We start from the raw sequence: 17,454 nt of genomic DNA on the forward strand, positions 1-17,454 counted from the left end.
TTGGATTTAGAAAATACCTACAAGCGGCTAAATTGGGAGGCAATCATGTATACTCTATCTCATTATTTTTTCTCGAAAGTGGTGTGATTGGATCTTTGCTTTGCTTGTATCTCATTTGCTAAATTCTTCTTCCTTATTTGGGAAGCAAACTAATTGGATCATCCATACCCATGACATTAGGCAAGGGGATATATTATTCTATTACATTTTTCTTCTATTCTCTTAAATCTTATCTAATCTTTCGAATTCAACGACCACTCAAGGCTAGCTTGTTGGTTTTATTTTCCCTAGCAATCTCCCTAGCATCGCTCATCAAAGACTTCCAATTCAAGTGATAGGATTCTTCAACACATTCTAGAAATAATGCTCTATGATCAATCAAAATTTCAATTTACATAAGCTATATGTCTATTTCCGTCTTACATGTATATTTCCTTCCTTCATTAGCTAATAGCACTAAGGGAGTCTATGAGTCGTCCTATAATTCTTCTTTTAAAAATAAATGCGAAAGTAATAGGTTTTGATAAAATCAAAATTGAATACAAATCATGTCTATTTCACTTATCAAAACACTAAAATTATGTATAATCAGATTTGAGCACAAAGATTTGATTGATCGGGTTACGAGAAAGCTAGCCAGTCGAAAAATAGATCACCTCTATTTATCTTGTCTGCCTACCCGCATTTCCTAATTTTTGGTTTCATCCACATGAATTCCAGATCCCCCCCCCCTCCCCCCCTCTTTATTGGAGTACTCAACCGTAGGTAAAAGAGTCATAGAAATAAGTATTATCTCAGTAACTAGGATGTTGTGAAATAATGGCAATATAGAATAAACTCTTATCCTTCACTCATGATATACCATATCACCCCGATGTTGGATGTTATATCCCTTTTTAAAAAATATGATCCGCTCTTCTCCATAATTTTTATACCTAATATGAGATCGAGCTCGTAGGATAATTAAAAATGTGACTAACAAACTCTGTATCAATATCCTTAGGAATAGAAAAAAGAACATATAAGACAATTGCATTGAATTTCTTCTTGCTCACATAATTGTTATCATTCTTTACTGTTTTTTTTTCTCTAAAATAATAATAAAATAATCTCTAGAAGGCTTATAATTAATCAAGTGATACTCATTTTTTTCATGAAAAATCTAATAAATAACCAACGGAAGAAATATTTTAGAATTTTTTAATAATAAAAAACTAATATGTTACTAAAAGTAAATAAGAAGATCTACACTAAAAATTTATAGTTATAGTTATCCTCCACAAATTAACGGTCACAACTGGTTAGATCCGACTCAACCCGTATCTCGAGACAAAAACCACCGACCATTTTGTATCTCCTCTAGTAAACCTTGTGCAACCATTGGGCATTGGCCCGATGAAGTTCTCCAAATATCCAATCCCCACTTACCTTACTTCCCGAGGACCTTTCCGTCATTTAGTATTCATCATCACCCAGGATCGTTTTAACTCGGGATACCAAACCTCTCTCGTCTCTCTCTGCCTCTCTCTAGGGTTTTATATCACCACAAACGCCAGACGACTCCAAAACCCTAATCCCTATCTCATCCGCTTTCTTCGATCACTTTGCTTTCGAGCTAGGGTTTTTGCCCGCAGCAATTATCGGTTCGATCAAGGCGGAAATGGTCTTGGGTTCTCGGACCAACGGCGGCGGGGGCGGTGCGCAGGCGATCTCGTTTCGCGTCCGGAAGACGATACAATCGATCAGAGAGATCGTCGGTGACCACTCCGAGGCTGACATCTACGCTGTGCTCAGGGAGTCCAATATGGACCCCAACGAGACCGCTCAGAGATTGCTCAACCAAGGTATACCTACTTGCTTTGTTTGGTGTAAGATTGCGTTGGATATTTCTTGCTTTTTATTCTTGGTGGCTTTGGCTGCACTAGGCATGGAATATTTTTGCACAGTGTAAGTGTTTGTGGTGTCATAGAGTCTTGTCATAAAGATTGAGTTTATTGCTTGCGGTATACAAGTGTACGAAGCGATGAACTTGTTGGCTTGGGTTTGTTCTGGGAATCAAAGTTCATATGAACCCTTAAATTGAAATCATTTGACAGACAATTTACCTTTATAAACGAACACCATTTTATTCACTTATGAATCTATCATCTAGAAACAATTCATTTTCAAGAGATAAAGGACCATTGGCATGTAATGCTATCTGTAGTGAAGTGTACACATGGAGAATGGAGATGAACCTTTGCAGCTAGAAAATTAAATAAGTGAACTTTGTTCTTATGTGCATGTTAATATGTATGGAACAGTATCTACATTAAAGCAGCTGGTCTTGTCCATAAATGAGACAATCATATTTTAGAAAGGGTTCTCTTGCATGTGTATCATTCTAAAATCTCTTATTTGCATGCATACCTCTCTAAATATTTGATTTTCTGCATAGATACCCCTTAAAATCCTTGTTTTTTTGCATGATTACTCCTCAAACATAATAAACCATCAAAAGTCATCAAGTTAACCGTTAAAAGACAAAAAAAAACCTTTATTCTTATTTACATACATTTCTTTTAGTTAAGGATATGTATACATTTTTGTCTGCTAAGTTACTAAACTTTTTAACTTATAGGTGTCAAAAGTAGCCTCGGGCATCCACGTAAAAACTATCAGTTTTAAAGTGTAATGGGAATATGAAATTTAAAAGGGTACACATGCAAATAATAAACTTTTGAGGAGTATACATGCAAAACCCTTTTATAAATTTAGTAATTGAGCTAGATATGTTCTAAAAAACTAAAAGGGGGAAAGTCAAAGTCGCAAAACACAAACGGATGCCCTTAATTACATTCGATGGATTTCAACATATATACATATAATTTTATTTTGTATTAAGGACATCAACAAGGAGAAGAAGGAGCATGCAATTTCTATAAGATTTTCCAATTGAAAGAAGTTAACTGGTTTGCCAAAAAAAAGTTAACTGGTTCTCTGTCAGCTTTATGCGTCATCAAATAGTGCAACTTTCAGATAGGTATTGCTGATACGGTATCATTTATTTAATATCAAATGACTTGGATGATGATGGTTTTCTGGTGGATCTAAAGGCTTAGTGGATGAACTAGTTGATGCATTCCTCATAGTACTTCATTGACTGGTTGCTTGAGGTCATTCTTATAGGAAGTTTAGAAATTCTATAATGCTTATTTGTTTTTCGAAAGATATTGTTCAGTGCAGCTATACCGAGAAACAACATTAAATTATGAGGAAGCCCTTTTCTTTTTTGCAGGTCTGTGGAAGTTATCTCGTTAAAATTGTGAACATATGTCACATCATTGATCACCATAATTAGAAGGTCTTGGCTGCTTTATCTCACTTTTTGATGCATCGTTAGCATGGATCAAAAAATTTCATGAAGCTATTTATCTAAGCTTGGAGAAACTGTTTTCTTATATTTATGTTATTGCTTCTATCTTATCTTTTTCTAATTTTTCTTCCTCATTTTTGGATAGAATAAAAAATACAAATATTTATTATCTGAAGGGGTTTTGGTGAATTCAGTCGTCATGCCATTAGATTTGTGGCTGACAATAGATGCTGTTACATGTATCCCTTCCAAATGCCTAAGATCTGTTTGCAAGTTTCTTTTCTGTAATTGCGCAAGCGTTAAGATCTTGATTGCTTATCTCTATGTTTTAGATAAACATATTTTTCAGCAAGCCTTTTTTCCCCTTTTAAAGTATATTAACTATCTTGTTGGGAAAGCTATCCTAATTTTTATGGCGATATTATAGTTAATAAAATTATGTATTTCCTGCAGATCCATTTCACGAGGTTAGAAGGAGAAGGGACAAGAAGAAGGAGGTATGACATTCATCCTAGTTTTGCTCTTAGAATTAGAACAGAGAGATCCTCTGATAAGAGGGTGTTGCTTTTTCTGAAGTGATTTACTGTTTTTTCTTTTGATAACCCTGATCATTAGGAATGCATCAATTGAGAGTTAGTCTTTATCTTCTTGTTAATTGTTACTTTGTTCTTGCTTTATTGAACTTGGCTGATGTGAATATCTATCAAGGAACTTTTTGATAATCGGAAAATAGTTCCTTTCCTATTATCAAATTCTGTTTGTAGCAACCTCTATCTTATTTCAGATTTACAGATCTGGAAGATTTCTTGTGTCACCATTTATTGCATATTTGCATGTCATCCTGTCATTTCAAGTGAATTATGATCATTCTATTAGGTACTTTTGATATTTGACATTATTTCTCATTGGTTTCAGAATGCTGGTTTCAACGGTTTCACTGATGTGAGGATTCGTAGAGAAAACAGGATCCATATGGCAAAACCTCAAATTCCATCAGATCAAAATGTCAGAAGAGGAGGTTTTTCTCGAACTGCAGTACCTGGTTATATGTGCTCCTGATTATCTTTTAGAATTCTCTTCATTCTATGGATGAACTTGTATCTCAAGTAATGTATAGGGAACCTGTAAATATATGCACTTGCAGGATGTGCATCTGTTCTCTGCTCATGACCATGTATATCCTGCTAGATATTACATCCTTAGAAGGCTAGAACCTTATCTGGAATCTATGAATTACAAGGTAGATTTTCTTTTTTCATCTATATGATGGTGGTATCCAATATCCATGATTAATAAATCTCCTTAAGTCACTCTCATGCTTGGTATATTTTTTATAACTTCATATAGGCATGGTTTTATTTTTCTGGGTTTTATTCATGAACACAATCATGTTGAACTTCTGAACTGGATGCTCTTGGCTTGCCAAGTTATGGGTTGTCGCTCATAGCTTAATTATTATAATTGGTTGATTTAATCAGATAAACTTTCATGCTCAAACCCCCTCTTCAACACTGTAAGGAGAAGTAGAAGATGGTATAGGAGAAAGTTGAATTTTTTTTATCGTGCTTTACTTTGCTCTTTTTATTGTCCATTATTTCTGTTTAAAGCATTATTGCTTATTCTTGATGTCAATTTACTAATTGGATTGATGGATTTTAGTGATCATGGTTTTCAAAATGTAATTATAGGTTGTATCTATGGTTCTTGTTGGTTTTTATTTTGTAATTAAAGTTGACCTTTTCAGACATCAACCATTTGTAATAGTTTACCTTGAATAACTGTCAATTTTAATTCTGTAATTTAGTTCTAGATATTCATGCAATGTATAATAGAGGAATAGTGCAGGAATTGTCCAAGAATTTCGCATTGTGAAGGACAACAGGATGAACCAAAAGGCTGATAAGGATATTGAATCTGAACCAGAATCAGTTACACTTCAAAATCATGCTTGTATCAAAGAGCAAATTATTTCTGATAGTCCTGATAAGAGGTAAATATATGCATACACACACGTACGTGTATATGTGTGGGTGTGTGCGCGAGTGATACATATGTATGTACATATATTGTTCACTTGATATATCTTGGATTCTTTATTTGCTTGTATTTTTATTTTGGTTAGTCCCAGCGCTTTGGAATGCCATAAACTTTTGTGTTATTTTTTGTTAATTTTATAGGTAAAGATACACTGTTAGCTTGATTTATGCTCACATTGGATATTGTATATTTGGATCCCTTCTGTATAGTGGATTTTGTCTTCTTTGATTATATCTTTGCCTACTGCAACCCTCATCCTGCTAAGGAAATTGCAAAAAAGAAGATAACATCATGTGCCTTATAGGATCATTTATGTCAATTAGAAAATGTGGTAGCTCTCCTGAAATCTTCTGCATATTTTAGATTGTTAGATTTGTTTGATTTTTGTTCTGTCACATGGAGTTCTGATTTCTATATACACAACATTCTAGAAGTTTATCTTTCTGCTATACTGATGAGTAAAATATGCCCTCCTCTCGCTGTACACGACGATGAGTGGGTTTCAGGCTCTTTAATCAATATTTGGTCTAATTTACTATATAAATGCGTCACTGTGATAAGATTAAAGATTTTGATACAAAAATGAGGAAATTTGGAATATGGGCTTTTCATATTTGACATCTCTTGTAGGAACTAAGTTGGCTATATGCCTATGCCATCGCAAGAAAAGGGAAGTATCTTATGCGTACTATTTACTATTTAACGCAATACCTATTTCTAAAAATAAACTATTAAGCCAGGTAATTCTAAGATAATATGTTGTATTATAGGATTCTCAGGCGACTTTCTAATTTCTTTTGAGTGTTGACTGTAGCTTGGATAATTGTAATTCTTGGACTCTCCATGACAACAAAAAAATGTTAACCCTGAAAGATAGCAAAACATAATAGCATGGACTGTATGTGCGATACACAGTTTGTCTTGCTTGCCTACATATATAGTGGTTGAGCAAATTGCAGGCAACCTTATTAAGATTAAGGCCCAGTAACTTCTCAATTTTGCCAAGATTCTTGTGTAGGAGTGTTCCTTGATTGAGTTTTGTGTTTCTCTTTCCTCTTCTTACAATTAGTTAACTACATCAGCATGTTCACTGCCTCATGTCATTCTCTTATGTGAAGTTCTGCTCCACTAGGATACTTGAGCTCCTACTGCTGTCATGTATAGGACAAAATCCTACTTGTTTAATTAGTTTCCTGTTGTTTATGGCCCTTTCTGTATGACTTCTCTTTGATGATTTTTTTAGCATGAAAATTCATGAATTATGGATTTTCGAAATTTAGGACAATATTTTGAAACTTAAGACAAATTCCTACTTGTTTAATTACTTCCAGTTATTTCTGGGCCCTTCTGCAGGACTTCTCTTTGATGATTGTTTTTGAGCATGAAAATTCATGACTTATGGAATTGCGAAACTTAGGACTGTACTATTACTACCATATCTCTATTTTAAAATTTAATATTCCTTATTTTTAAAACTCTGGAGAATGCCTTTGATTTTTTATTCTTTAATCAATTAAGGCCTTTGCCTAAAATCATTAATTTCTCTAAGATTCAGTTCCAGCTTACTTCTCATCATGCAACCTGTATTTTGCTGTTACATGATCTCTATGGTATGGTTGAATGTTTTGCATTTTTGTTGTATTTCCTAGTTTATATTTACACGTATTCTTGCTTGCAATGATCTTTCAGAGGTAGATGTTTCTTTTTCTTTTACAGTAGCATCTTAAGTGGTCACATGTGTGTTTTCTTCCTAAAGTTTAGAGAATTTATTTGCAAATTTCAGCATGAGCAGCATATCGTTTTTGCTCTTGAGATTTCCATGTAACTTATACACTATTTATAGAACATTTTTATTTATCTATGTTTATTTAATACTTTTCTGCAGTTCTATTGGAAAGGTAGTTGATCAAAAACACTCAGTTGCCAAAAATGTTGAGACACAAATGGCAACTCAAGTTTTAAATGCCACAAGTGATTCATCTTTAAACCAAGCCAAGGATATCAAGTCCTGTGGTGAGCATAGGCCACTACTACCAGAAGGGACACGCTGGAGAGTATCTAGTCCGAATAAATTGGAACAAAAAGGAGTTCAGACTAAAGTGCTTTCTACTACATCTTTGTCAAGCAACTCTATGGTTGGACTGTGCGCTTCTTCGTCAGATCCGGTCCATGTTCCGTCTCCTGATAGATCAGCTGGTACTATAGGAGCTATACGCCGCGAAGTTGGAGTAGTTGGTGTGCGGAAACAGTCTTCTGACCGTTCTTCAGCAGGTACATCCACATCAAACAGTTTCTCAATTTCAGTAATTGCAAAGGAAAATGCACCCTCAGCAGAACACCCTGCCCCATCAAAAAACAGCCGCTATTCTCAGTCTCTGCCATCAAATAACAGATTATATTCGTCCAGTCAATATAATGTTAAACTACACCAGCAATATCTCGGTCATCAGAAAGGTAAATATTTCCATGCTGTTTTGTATCATATCTGAAGATATTTTGGGATATGAATTTGCGTGGTCTGTAAGTCTATATAATACATATTGTTTATGCTAAAACATAAATACTTACTATTAGAAATATTGAAATATCATATTAACGTCTGTCTCTCTGGGGAACTCTACGTATCTGTCACATTATGTTTATTAACCTATACATCTGTCAAACACACTTCACTTTTTTGCCAGATATCTGCTTTGCTTAACCTTGGGTTTCAATAATACAAGAAATTTCCATCCAAATGGCAATTCATACTGCATGCTGTTGGAGGAATAGCTATTTTTTCATACTGAATACTGGTTATTGTGTTTGCAATTAATGTTAACTTGCTGAATTTTGTCACAGGGTTGCTGCACATGCTGCACTGTAGCATCAGAAAACAAACATTACTTTCATAAATTCTAGTGGGTTGAGTAATGATTTGAATCCTTACTGAATCTTCTTATGAAAGCAAATGAATAATGGTTTGGTTAGGTTCTGATAGATATGAGTAGGGGTCCTTTTAGGATAAATTTATACTTGATTAGTGTCAGATGCTTTCCTTGAATAGTTGAGTTGGAGGTTTTTTTTCAAAAAAAAAAAGTTTTCTTGGTGTTTCGTACTTCAAAAGATGTTGTCATTTACTTGGTAAGTGTTAACTAAGTTGGCTCATTCATTAAGCTTTTGTTCTTTTGCCAAATCAATTGCTGATACTTCGAGATGTTCGTTGTTTCTTTTGCTTTTTAATTGATTGTGGCTTGACCTGCATCATGCATGAGATAACTTTAAGTGAAAGTTGAAAATGTTTTCCTTAAATATTGCCTTAATATGCTTGTCTCCTAGGTTGAGACTGTTGTGCCAAATAGACAAGACATGGATATGTATTGTAAGTTCTGTTGATAATTTAGATCACTTGAGGTTACGAATGCTTTTGAGCAGTTGAAACTTAGTAAGGTTGGATATGGTGGATTTTGAAAGAGCATTTTTTAATTATATTAATTTTGAAAATAAATCATGGAGTTATGGCCAATAATAGAGAAATCAATAGAGAGATAACTACGTGCCTTACATAAATAAGGTTGTGCCAAAGTTCAATTGTAAGTCTCTTCAATGTTATAGATGAAAAACTATGGTTACATTCAATGTGAATTCCCATGGCATATGCTATTTGATATTGACATTGTTTTATTTGATCGATCTAAGGTAAGGTTGATTATTGAACTAGAAGTTTGTGAAAGAATCTTAGAATCTAAATGCTGTATAGTAAGGTGGACTATGATTGATTATGTGGAATGTAATTTTAGTTGAACTTAAAATTATGTTTAACTCACTAATCGTTCTAAAAACTTAAGCTGTTAAAGAATGGGTTTTATATACTGATACTCCATCACTTTTGACTTCGAGATATTTTGAGAGATCTAAATAGGTGAGCTTAATTTAAATAGGTGGAGATTTTATTTAAACAAGCAGCGGTCTGTCAGGATTCAAACTCTGAACCTTTATATTGATATTATGTTGACTCACTAATTACTTTGAAAGCTTAAATTTTTAGAAAATAGTGATTTCTATGTTTTTTATTGTAACAAATTGAATAAAAAATGAATTAACCACGATAGAGAAGAAACATTTGATAGTAGTTTGTTTGTTACTTTGGAATCTGGTTTTTGAATTTATAGTTCAACAAAAAGGGAAAATTGAGGAGGGCATGATGGTTAGATTAGAGAATAATGGTTAAATCGGTTATGTATGCAATTTTTTGTTAATAGCAAAATTTTGTAGAACCTTTAAAAGATCAAACATTTTTCATGGAATAGATTGTTAGGGTATTAGGAAATAATATATGCAGAAGTTGAGTGTCATTGATATGAGAAATTTGAGAAGGATGACTGGGGTTACTAGGAAGGTTCGAAAGAAATGATTGCATTTGATATTAGCTAGGAAGTAGGGATAACATTCCTAGAGAAGAAGTTATGTGAGAATCAAGTGAGATTGTTAAGACATGTTCCATGAAGACCACATGGTGCACTGTTATGGAGCAGTGATTATATGTATCCATAGTTCCTTAAAAGGGAGGGGAAGACTGAAAGTGACTTGTGAAAACGTTGTAAGAAAAACACATCATACTTGATTTGACAGTTGCACTAAATAGAGTTAAACAGATGAAAATGATCCATTTATACAACCTCCATTCTTTGGGACTATGGTTTGGTTTGTTGTTATTGTGCTATTGTTGCTGTATTGCCTTATGTTATTGGTTTTGTTGGTGGCATCTTTCCCAATCATTAAAATTTACTATTACATGCAGCACTTATGCTCCCTATCTATAGTTTATGAAGGAACGAAATCAATGAATACATAGATAGCTAATGCTACGGTATAACTGGAAGTGTAGAAGTTTTGGTGGTTAGGACATCCTAGTTATGCTTCTTTGTACATCTTGTTGTTTCAATGTTATAATTGGTGCTTTTTTTAAAGGCAATAACTTGTATGGTTATGTAGCTGGACAGCCCACCATGGAATGGAAACCAAAACCAAGCCAAAACTCCAGCAATGGCAACCGTGGTGTCTCTGAAATGGCTCGAAGTCCTCCAGTTAGTGACATTTCTGTAGGCTCAAATCAAGTGGAAGTGACAGATGTTTTTGAGAAGCTTTCACAAGTTCATATTCGTGACCAGGAGCATGTCATCATACCTAAGCATCTCCTAGTGCCAGAGTCTGAGCGAGCTCATCTGATCTTTGGTACTTTTGAATCTGGTCTTGTTTCCGTGAAGGCTGTCTCTTCTAATATGCAAGCAGTTGGAAGTCTGAAAGAGCCAAATGATCATTGTTCTCTGAGGTTTCTTTTTTTTCTTTTTTCTTTTATAACTTTTCGAATCTTACTTCAGACAATGCAATATGTCTCTTCAATTCTTGATTTGATGATTTACTTTAATGAGTTGTCATTTAGTTTCATAACTCTTTCTTAAACTTGCCCCATTCTCATGGGAGACTTGGAGGGTATTCGAGTAGGCAGTTCTAAGTTCAAATCCTGCTATGTCTACTTGTCATTTAAAATAGAAAATCTCTACTCATTTGATTCAAAGCCATTTCTTCGGTCTCTTAAAATTTCTCAAGCCTAGAAGTGATGAGGAGTGTTGAAATATAAAAGATTAAAACTACCATTTTATAATAGCTTAAACTTCTAGAGTAATTTGCAAGTTAATAATTGTGTATAGGATTAAAAGCTATTCTTTTTTATTCTTATGCTGATACACCCTTGGAGAAAGCTGATTTATCTTAAAAGAGTTACTTAAGGATAACTTTGTTTTGCAGCACATCTGCATCAGCATCTGTGGGTTGCAGTGAAAAGGTCTCTGCTTCAGACCAGACAGATCCAATGGATTCTCAAGTGAGAACTACTCGGTCAGATTCTCCTGCATCAAATGCTGAATCGGTGCAGCCATTATCTGAAAATAAGGAGAGTTTGCATCCTGAAGAAGTAAGCAACTACCAACAGATTGTTATGGTATCAAACCAGGCATCTTCTTATAGATTGCCTGACACACAACTTCTTCAAGACAGCCCAAGCCTAGAAAGCTTCAAAGTGAGTCAGCTATTCCTTATATGCAATATGCATAACAGGTCCGATTATCTCGAAATTGTAGTTGTAGCAAAATAAGAAATCTATGTTGGCTAAATTTCTAGTGCAGGTATAAGTTACTTGAGTCTGACAGAATCTTCTAAATTCCACCCTCAGGAATTCCTACTTATTCTGTAATCTATTTCAAGGTTTTAAAGGACTATAGGTTTAGACGGGCGGACAAGGGATCATGTAGTGCCTAGGCGGGCACTCAAAATTCAAGACGGTTAACAAATAAACAAATAAAAGAAATAATAATTAGAGAAGAAGTTAAAATCAATACCTAAAATCTAAATAATATACTAATGTATTCTTGTTAAGAATAACATGAGATGCTAAGACAGGTCACTTAGGCGGGACCTAAGCATAGCCTAATTATATTCCATCTAAGGCGGGAGCCTAGGCGTTAAGACATGAGTTTTTTAAAACAATAAATTTTATTTAGAGAACAATGCCATAAATTTATAGTTCAAACTAACTTGATACATTGAGGCAGGCATATAGCCCACATACAAGGTACGGCATGTCATTTCTCCATACAGGGGTTGAAGATAATGTGAGAGACCAGGATCTAGCATTAGCTTCTGAGGTAACTTCACTCTCTGATTTACTTGTTTATTGGATACTTACATGTCATTGTTTAGCCTAGGTGCTGCTGACAGTATGACTGAAATCAATTTATTTTGTTATCAACATAGAAAGATTCTTTACCTATTTGGGATCTCAATGGATTTGTATTGTCCTTTTCTGTGTAGATTTTAAATTTTATCCTTCATTAGACGACCTATATTTCTTCAATATATATATAGACATATATATCCTATATTTTAGTATGCGACCTCTGAACCATCTGCTTCTTACCTCTTGAGATTAGTTCTCAACTTTGCAGGACACTAGGATAACCTAGAAAGCCAAGCTGTGCTTTTTATAATGTTTTTTTTATTGTAGTATCCATTCTCCCTTTAGAATTCCTATCTTTTCTTTTGCTGAGATCGTTGAATTATGCATGCGATATGGAGATAATTCCTTTTTAGAATTTTACAATCTTATTCACATTTCTGGGTTGGATCATTGATTTTCTCAGATCATAAATTACAAAATCAAACCACAGTTCTGTAACCATCTTGTTTAAATATCTGTCAGGCCATGAGCTCACTACCAACAAATGGAATTCACTTGTCAAACACTATGGAATTGCAGCAACAACAGTCAGTCCAGCAACAGCAACAACCAGTAGCACAGATGTACCCACAGGTCCACATGGCACAATTCCCAAATTTCATGCAGTACCGCCATATCTTCTCTCCGGTATATATTCCACCTGTGGCAATGCAAAACTATTCAAGCAATGCTGCATACCCTCAAACTCCGAACGGGAGCAATTATTTACTGATGCCAGGTGGAAGCACACCCTTAAACACAGGGAGCATGAAGTATGCAACATCTTCATACAAGCCAGTCCCTGCTGCCAGCACCATCGGATTTGGTAATTACTCCAATCCCACTGGGTATCCCATTAGTTCGGGCACAGGTAGGAGCACTACAGGTCTTGAAGATGCAAATGGATTCAAATATAAAGACAGCAGCTTTTACATTCCAAATCCACAGGTACATAGCCTTCCATAATAATTGCTTTGGCAACATAATAAGTGGACAAACAAATGATAGCAACGATATGATAAATTACCTATGTTAACCAACAGGTAGGTTGTGCAATTATGTCAGGAAACAGTTACACCAGACAGTAGAAAGTTAGTATCATCCAACATAATGGAAAAATGAATGGTTGCACTTTTGTACAGACTACGGGAGGGTTAAGTGCTTAAGTTGAAAGTACAAAAAAAATTGTACGATTATGTTAAACCACAAGAGACTTAAATACAATTTTTCTAAAACAAAAAAAGAAAAGATTAATCAATGATATTAAAAACATTTCTTATTTATCCAAGTCTAGTATAGTTTTCAACAGATAAGACATATCTCTAATTTTAAAATCTATATAGTTTAGAAACAATTAAGCCAAAGAGACAAGAAAAATCTGTAAAAAGGTTAAAAGTAGGCTTATGCCTGTTTGATTACAAGTATAGGTACAAATTTTCTTGATACAAACCGGTGTTTATCTAGAGTTATGAACATGCCTTACCATTTTGACAGGCGGAAGCTTCAGATATTTGGATTCAAACTCCAAGAGAGCTTCCAAGTATGCAGCCTGCTCCATTTTATAACTTACCTGCACAAGCAGGAGCCCATGCAGCATATGTACCAACCCATCAAGGCCATGCCTCATTCGATGCAGCTGGACAGGCTCCTCATGTACAATACCCTGGCATGTATCATTCAGGGCAACCAGCCCAGATGACCTCAATTCCAAGCCCACACCATTTGATCCATCAGCCGGTCCCACCCGGTTTAGGTGGTAATGTAGGTCTTGGGGTGGTGGCTACTCCTGGAGCTCAGATCGGAGCCTTTCAGCGAAACCAGCTCAATCATCTTGGTTGGACAGCGAACTTTTAAATCACCCCTTGTGCTACAAAGGAAATAGCTCCACGAAATGTTACATTCCTTCAGTTGTAATGCAAGGTACTCCTTGATATGGCATGATGCTATTTAAAGGAAGTCAATCTCCTTCCTTCATAATCACGAGAGTAGTTTCAATCTGACTTGGATCTTTCAATCATTGCTAGGTCTAGGTATGGCTATACATGGTGGTTACATCGTTTCAGGTCCTGAAATATACATATCCTGAAGTTCAATATGCTTGATAGGCCCTATTAGTTCTTGCAAATAATTTCCTAGCTAAGATGAGAATTTTCCTCTAGTGATGTGTAATTCCTAATCATATCTAATCTAGGCAAGATTGTGTGATAGTAAACGGTCTCCTCGTAAAAAGGTCACAGTTGAACTTTGGTGTACAATTTGTATCATTCTCGAATTTTGATGATATTTGGAGTAGTTTCCCTAGTAAATTTCTTCGGTGTAGCTCTTGTTGCTAACAAGTATGCATGGCTACAGGCAGGGTGTAGGACTATTATGTTCATCAAACTTGTCAATCAAAGTCCTTTTACAGCAGCAGCCAGTGTTTAGAACCAACTTCTTTTGTCAGACGAGCTTAAGTAATATAATAAATTCGGTGTATTACTTCAACGGAACGCATTCAACTTCCGTTTTCATAATTTTGTACAAGCGTCTTAGGTTCTATTTGGTTCTGAAGTTAACAAAAAATCTCTGAACTTAATTAGGAATTACCGATCATTTTTAGTAACCAAACAGCAGTTAATTTTTAACCCAGTTAAAAAGGTGAGAGAAAAGATAAAAATAATATAAGTCTAAGTTTGTATTATTGTCACATTACGAGTTTAATTTTGTTTCAAAATTTATTTATTATTTTTTTTTTTTTTATCACATCAAATGTAATAAATTTGTTTTCAATCCACTCTCAGAGTTACACTTTTGCTTGTGTAAGCCCGTAGGAGATAAAAGACTTCTTAAAAAGCATAATAAAGAAAAGCCCGCAACACTATAAACAAAAAAAGAAAAAAAAAACTTATTCTAAAGGAAAATAAATAAATAAATAAAAGCCTACAAGACTTTAAAAAACATATCACAACCCTAATTCTTGCAGGCTGATAAGCCCACAATCATGTGGACTTACATATCTGCAAACTCTTATGGCTTGAAAAAAATACAAAATAATATGCACTTTCTTTCCCGAAGAAAAAACTATTATTTAAAAAATAAAAGTTTAATAATAATATTTTGATACTAACTTTATTTTTTTATAGCACATCAAATTACATTTCTAATTTAGTTCACAACATAACCCTCCATTTTATTAGATTAATTTGAGCTATCTAAAATAAAGCTAAGAAATGAGTCAATCCAGTAGTGTTCAACTGGCCATATTCAAACAAATAACTTTTTTTAGCTCCTACCACCTTATACTATATATATATATGAACTGATTTGCATTGATCATTCACGTCACAAGGAGTTGGAATTCGAACATTACATGCGCAAGTTCAAATTTTATTTTGGGATAATTTTATATTTATTATATTTTAACTAATTTAATTATCACTCCGTATCACTAACACTTCTCTAAAAGAAGTGGACGGATCTCTTATCATTTTAGTTATAAAATTTGTTGAAAAATTACCTTACTAATTGGATGGATAAAAATGTCCTCACTTCCTCTTCCCCTCTCATGTTATAATTGAATTGTGGAGGAATTAGAGCATATCAATTTTACAGTTTAATACTTAGGGAAGTTATCATAGAGGTCACTAAGTATTCCTTCATCTATTAAGTTTGTTAGATTTTTAAGATAATTTCTACAAGAATTTTCTATCGAAACATTGATAAAGGAATACTTAGTGATACATTTAAATATTTTAGAGTTTTTTTTTCGCTAGGTGAAAATGCTGCAAAATAATTATTGAAGGGATCCAAAATGTAATTAACCTTATATATATATATATGATATGGTTCTCAGATCGAACTAACTTTGATGTCTAATGGAGATATTTTCAATATAAGGCTTGATTGCACTTAGTACGCAATCGCTCTTTTAAGTGGAGATATCTTCTTATGTCATTGAACAAGCTTTTCATATTATATAAGTTCGAGTAATATCGATAAGAAATGAATACTTTGAAGGCCATGAACCGCCTCGCCTCCAAGATAATGGGAAAGACGAGTAAGCTTGTATTATATTTGGATGCTTCTCTCACCTTTTCAATCAACCGAGGGTCTCTCTCTCTCTAAAGTGGCTCTTGATAGTTTTTTGGGCTATAAAAAGAAAACAGAGATCAAGTTGGTTAAAGGTGCTTTTATAATTTAATTATATTTAACTCTTTTTTAATTTAATATAGAAAATTTATTGTGGATATATTTTATAATCTAGAGGAATTTGCATATAATATCTTATCTTTTAATAAAAATATAAGTTACATCCTACGTTGTTACTATTTATAAATCAAACCCTATAATTAAATGAATATGTGCAGAAAATATCCTGCCGTTGGATTTATTAGTTAAACTTAACAAAACCTCTGGTTTAGATTAACTATGCTAAAAGATCATGAAAATATCGTTAATCAAGTCATACTAAGAGTATTATAGTTATTTTTAAAATAAAATATCTCTATTGATTAGAATATTCTCACGATATTAATTTATATTTAATCAAGGACAGATTCACTAGATTATAAGGTTCAATTTATAAATAGTAAAAATATAAAATATAAATTATTATTTTATTAAATAATATAATATTATATACAAAATTTCCTCAAAATCTATTATTATAAATTAAAAAATAAAATATAATTAAATTGTATAATTTCCTTGGTTAAAAGGTAATGATTTAATATAAAAGAACCCCAAGTAATGCTGCTTCTCCTAAGCTACTACTGTTATTGTTATTTATCTCTTTGAGAAGATACTGCAATTTTTATTTTATAAAGAGAAGAAGGTTTATTTATTAACTTTCAGGGTTACAAAAAGCTCCTCCTGAGTCATAAGCCAAAAACTGTAGAAGCTCGAAAGAAAAGGACCCAATCCAAGTACAACCATAATCTATAGTAAATCAGTCAACAGCAAGATTGGCTTCTCTAAGAAAGTGAATAACTTTATAATTTAAAAAATTACTAGTTAGAATTTTAATGTCGTCAATTAGAGAAGATAGTATAATTTTAGGGAAGACTAGACGAGGATGATGTGAAAAGTCTACAATTACTACTTCAAACTCTAAAGACACAAAATAACCCGCCTTATATCTTTAATGGACATGTTAGCCTTTCAATCAATCGAATAGACGTCTATTCTTTCCCCTCATCTATTGATCATCCCTTCTGGGATCTAATGATGATCCAATGCATTCTTAAACAAAACAGAGGATCCACTCCTACTACAACCAAAACCACTAAATCCCTTCTTTTTCAGAGATTTTGACTAAACTAGACCCATT

The 17,454-nt window shown here is 33.8% G+C and overlaps 1 protein-coding gene across 5 annotated transcripts; it reads left to right on the top strand.

Annotated features, from left to right (window-relative positions):
- Positions 1-1,391: 1,391 nt before the first annotated feature.
- LOC140786173 (uncharacterized) lies at positions 1,392-14,452 on the top strand. Of its 5 annotated transcripts, none has more exons than XR_012108570.1 (11): positions 1,392-1,844; positions 3,809-3,852; positions 4,271-4,373; positions 5,201-5,345; positions 7,278-7,846; positions 10,367-10,703; positions 11,180-11,450; positions 11,983-12,075; positions 12,630-13,094; positions 13,641-14,066; positions 14,171-14,452. XR_012108570.1 is itself a non-coding variant. In XM_073134413.1 (11 exons), exons 4-11 carry the CDS (start codon positions 4,328-4,330, stop codon positions 13,998-14,000), a joined length of 2,310 nt encoding a protein of 769 aa, XP_072990514.1. In that variant the 5' UTR covers positions 1,704-1,844; positions 3,278-3,343; positions 3,809-3,852; positions 4,271-4,327; the 3' UTR covers positions 14,001-14,143. The 5 variants fall into 5 exon arrangements, 3 of the variants coding, with proteins under 3 accessions (XP_072990513.1, XP_072990512.1, XP_072990514.1); XR_012108569.1 differs by having other exon boundaries at positions 1,491-1,844; positions 4,271-4,397; XM_073134413.1 differs by lacking the exon at positions 14,171-14,452 and adding an exon at positions 3,278-3,343 and having other exon boundaries at positions 1,704-1,844; positions 4,271-4,397; positions 13,641-14,143.
- The last annotated feature ends 3,002 nt before the right edge of the window (positions 14,453-17,454 follow it).

This window comes from Typha latifolia, chromosome 4 (assembly GCF_019914945.1).
Source record: "Typha latifolia isolate L0001 chromosome 4, TyphaL0001v2, whole genome shotgun sequence".
In the NCBI taxonomy this organism is placed as follows: Eukaryota; Viridiplantae; Streptophyta; class Magnoliopsida; order Poales; family Typhaceae; genus Typha; species Typha latifolia.

Bases quoted from the DNA above. Each gene is read 5' to 3' on its own strand.
- LOC140786173 (XM_073134411.1), top strand. From the start codon at position 1,661: ATGGTCTTGGGTTCTCGGACCAACGGCGGCGGGGGCGGTGCGCAGGCG. The intron at 5,346-7,277 runs GTAAATATATGC...ACTTTTCTGCAG, and splicing joins TCTGATAGTCCTGATAAGAG to TTCTATTGGAAAGGTAGTTG. The intron at 7,847-10,366 runs GTAAATATTTCC...ATGGTTATGTAG, and splicing joins ATATCTCGGTCATCAGAAAG to CTGGACAGCCCACCATGGAA.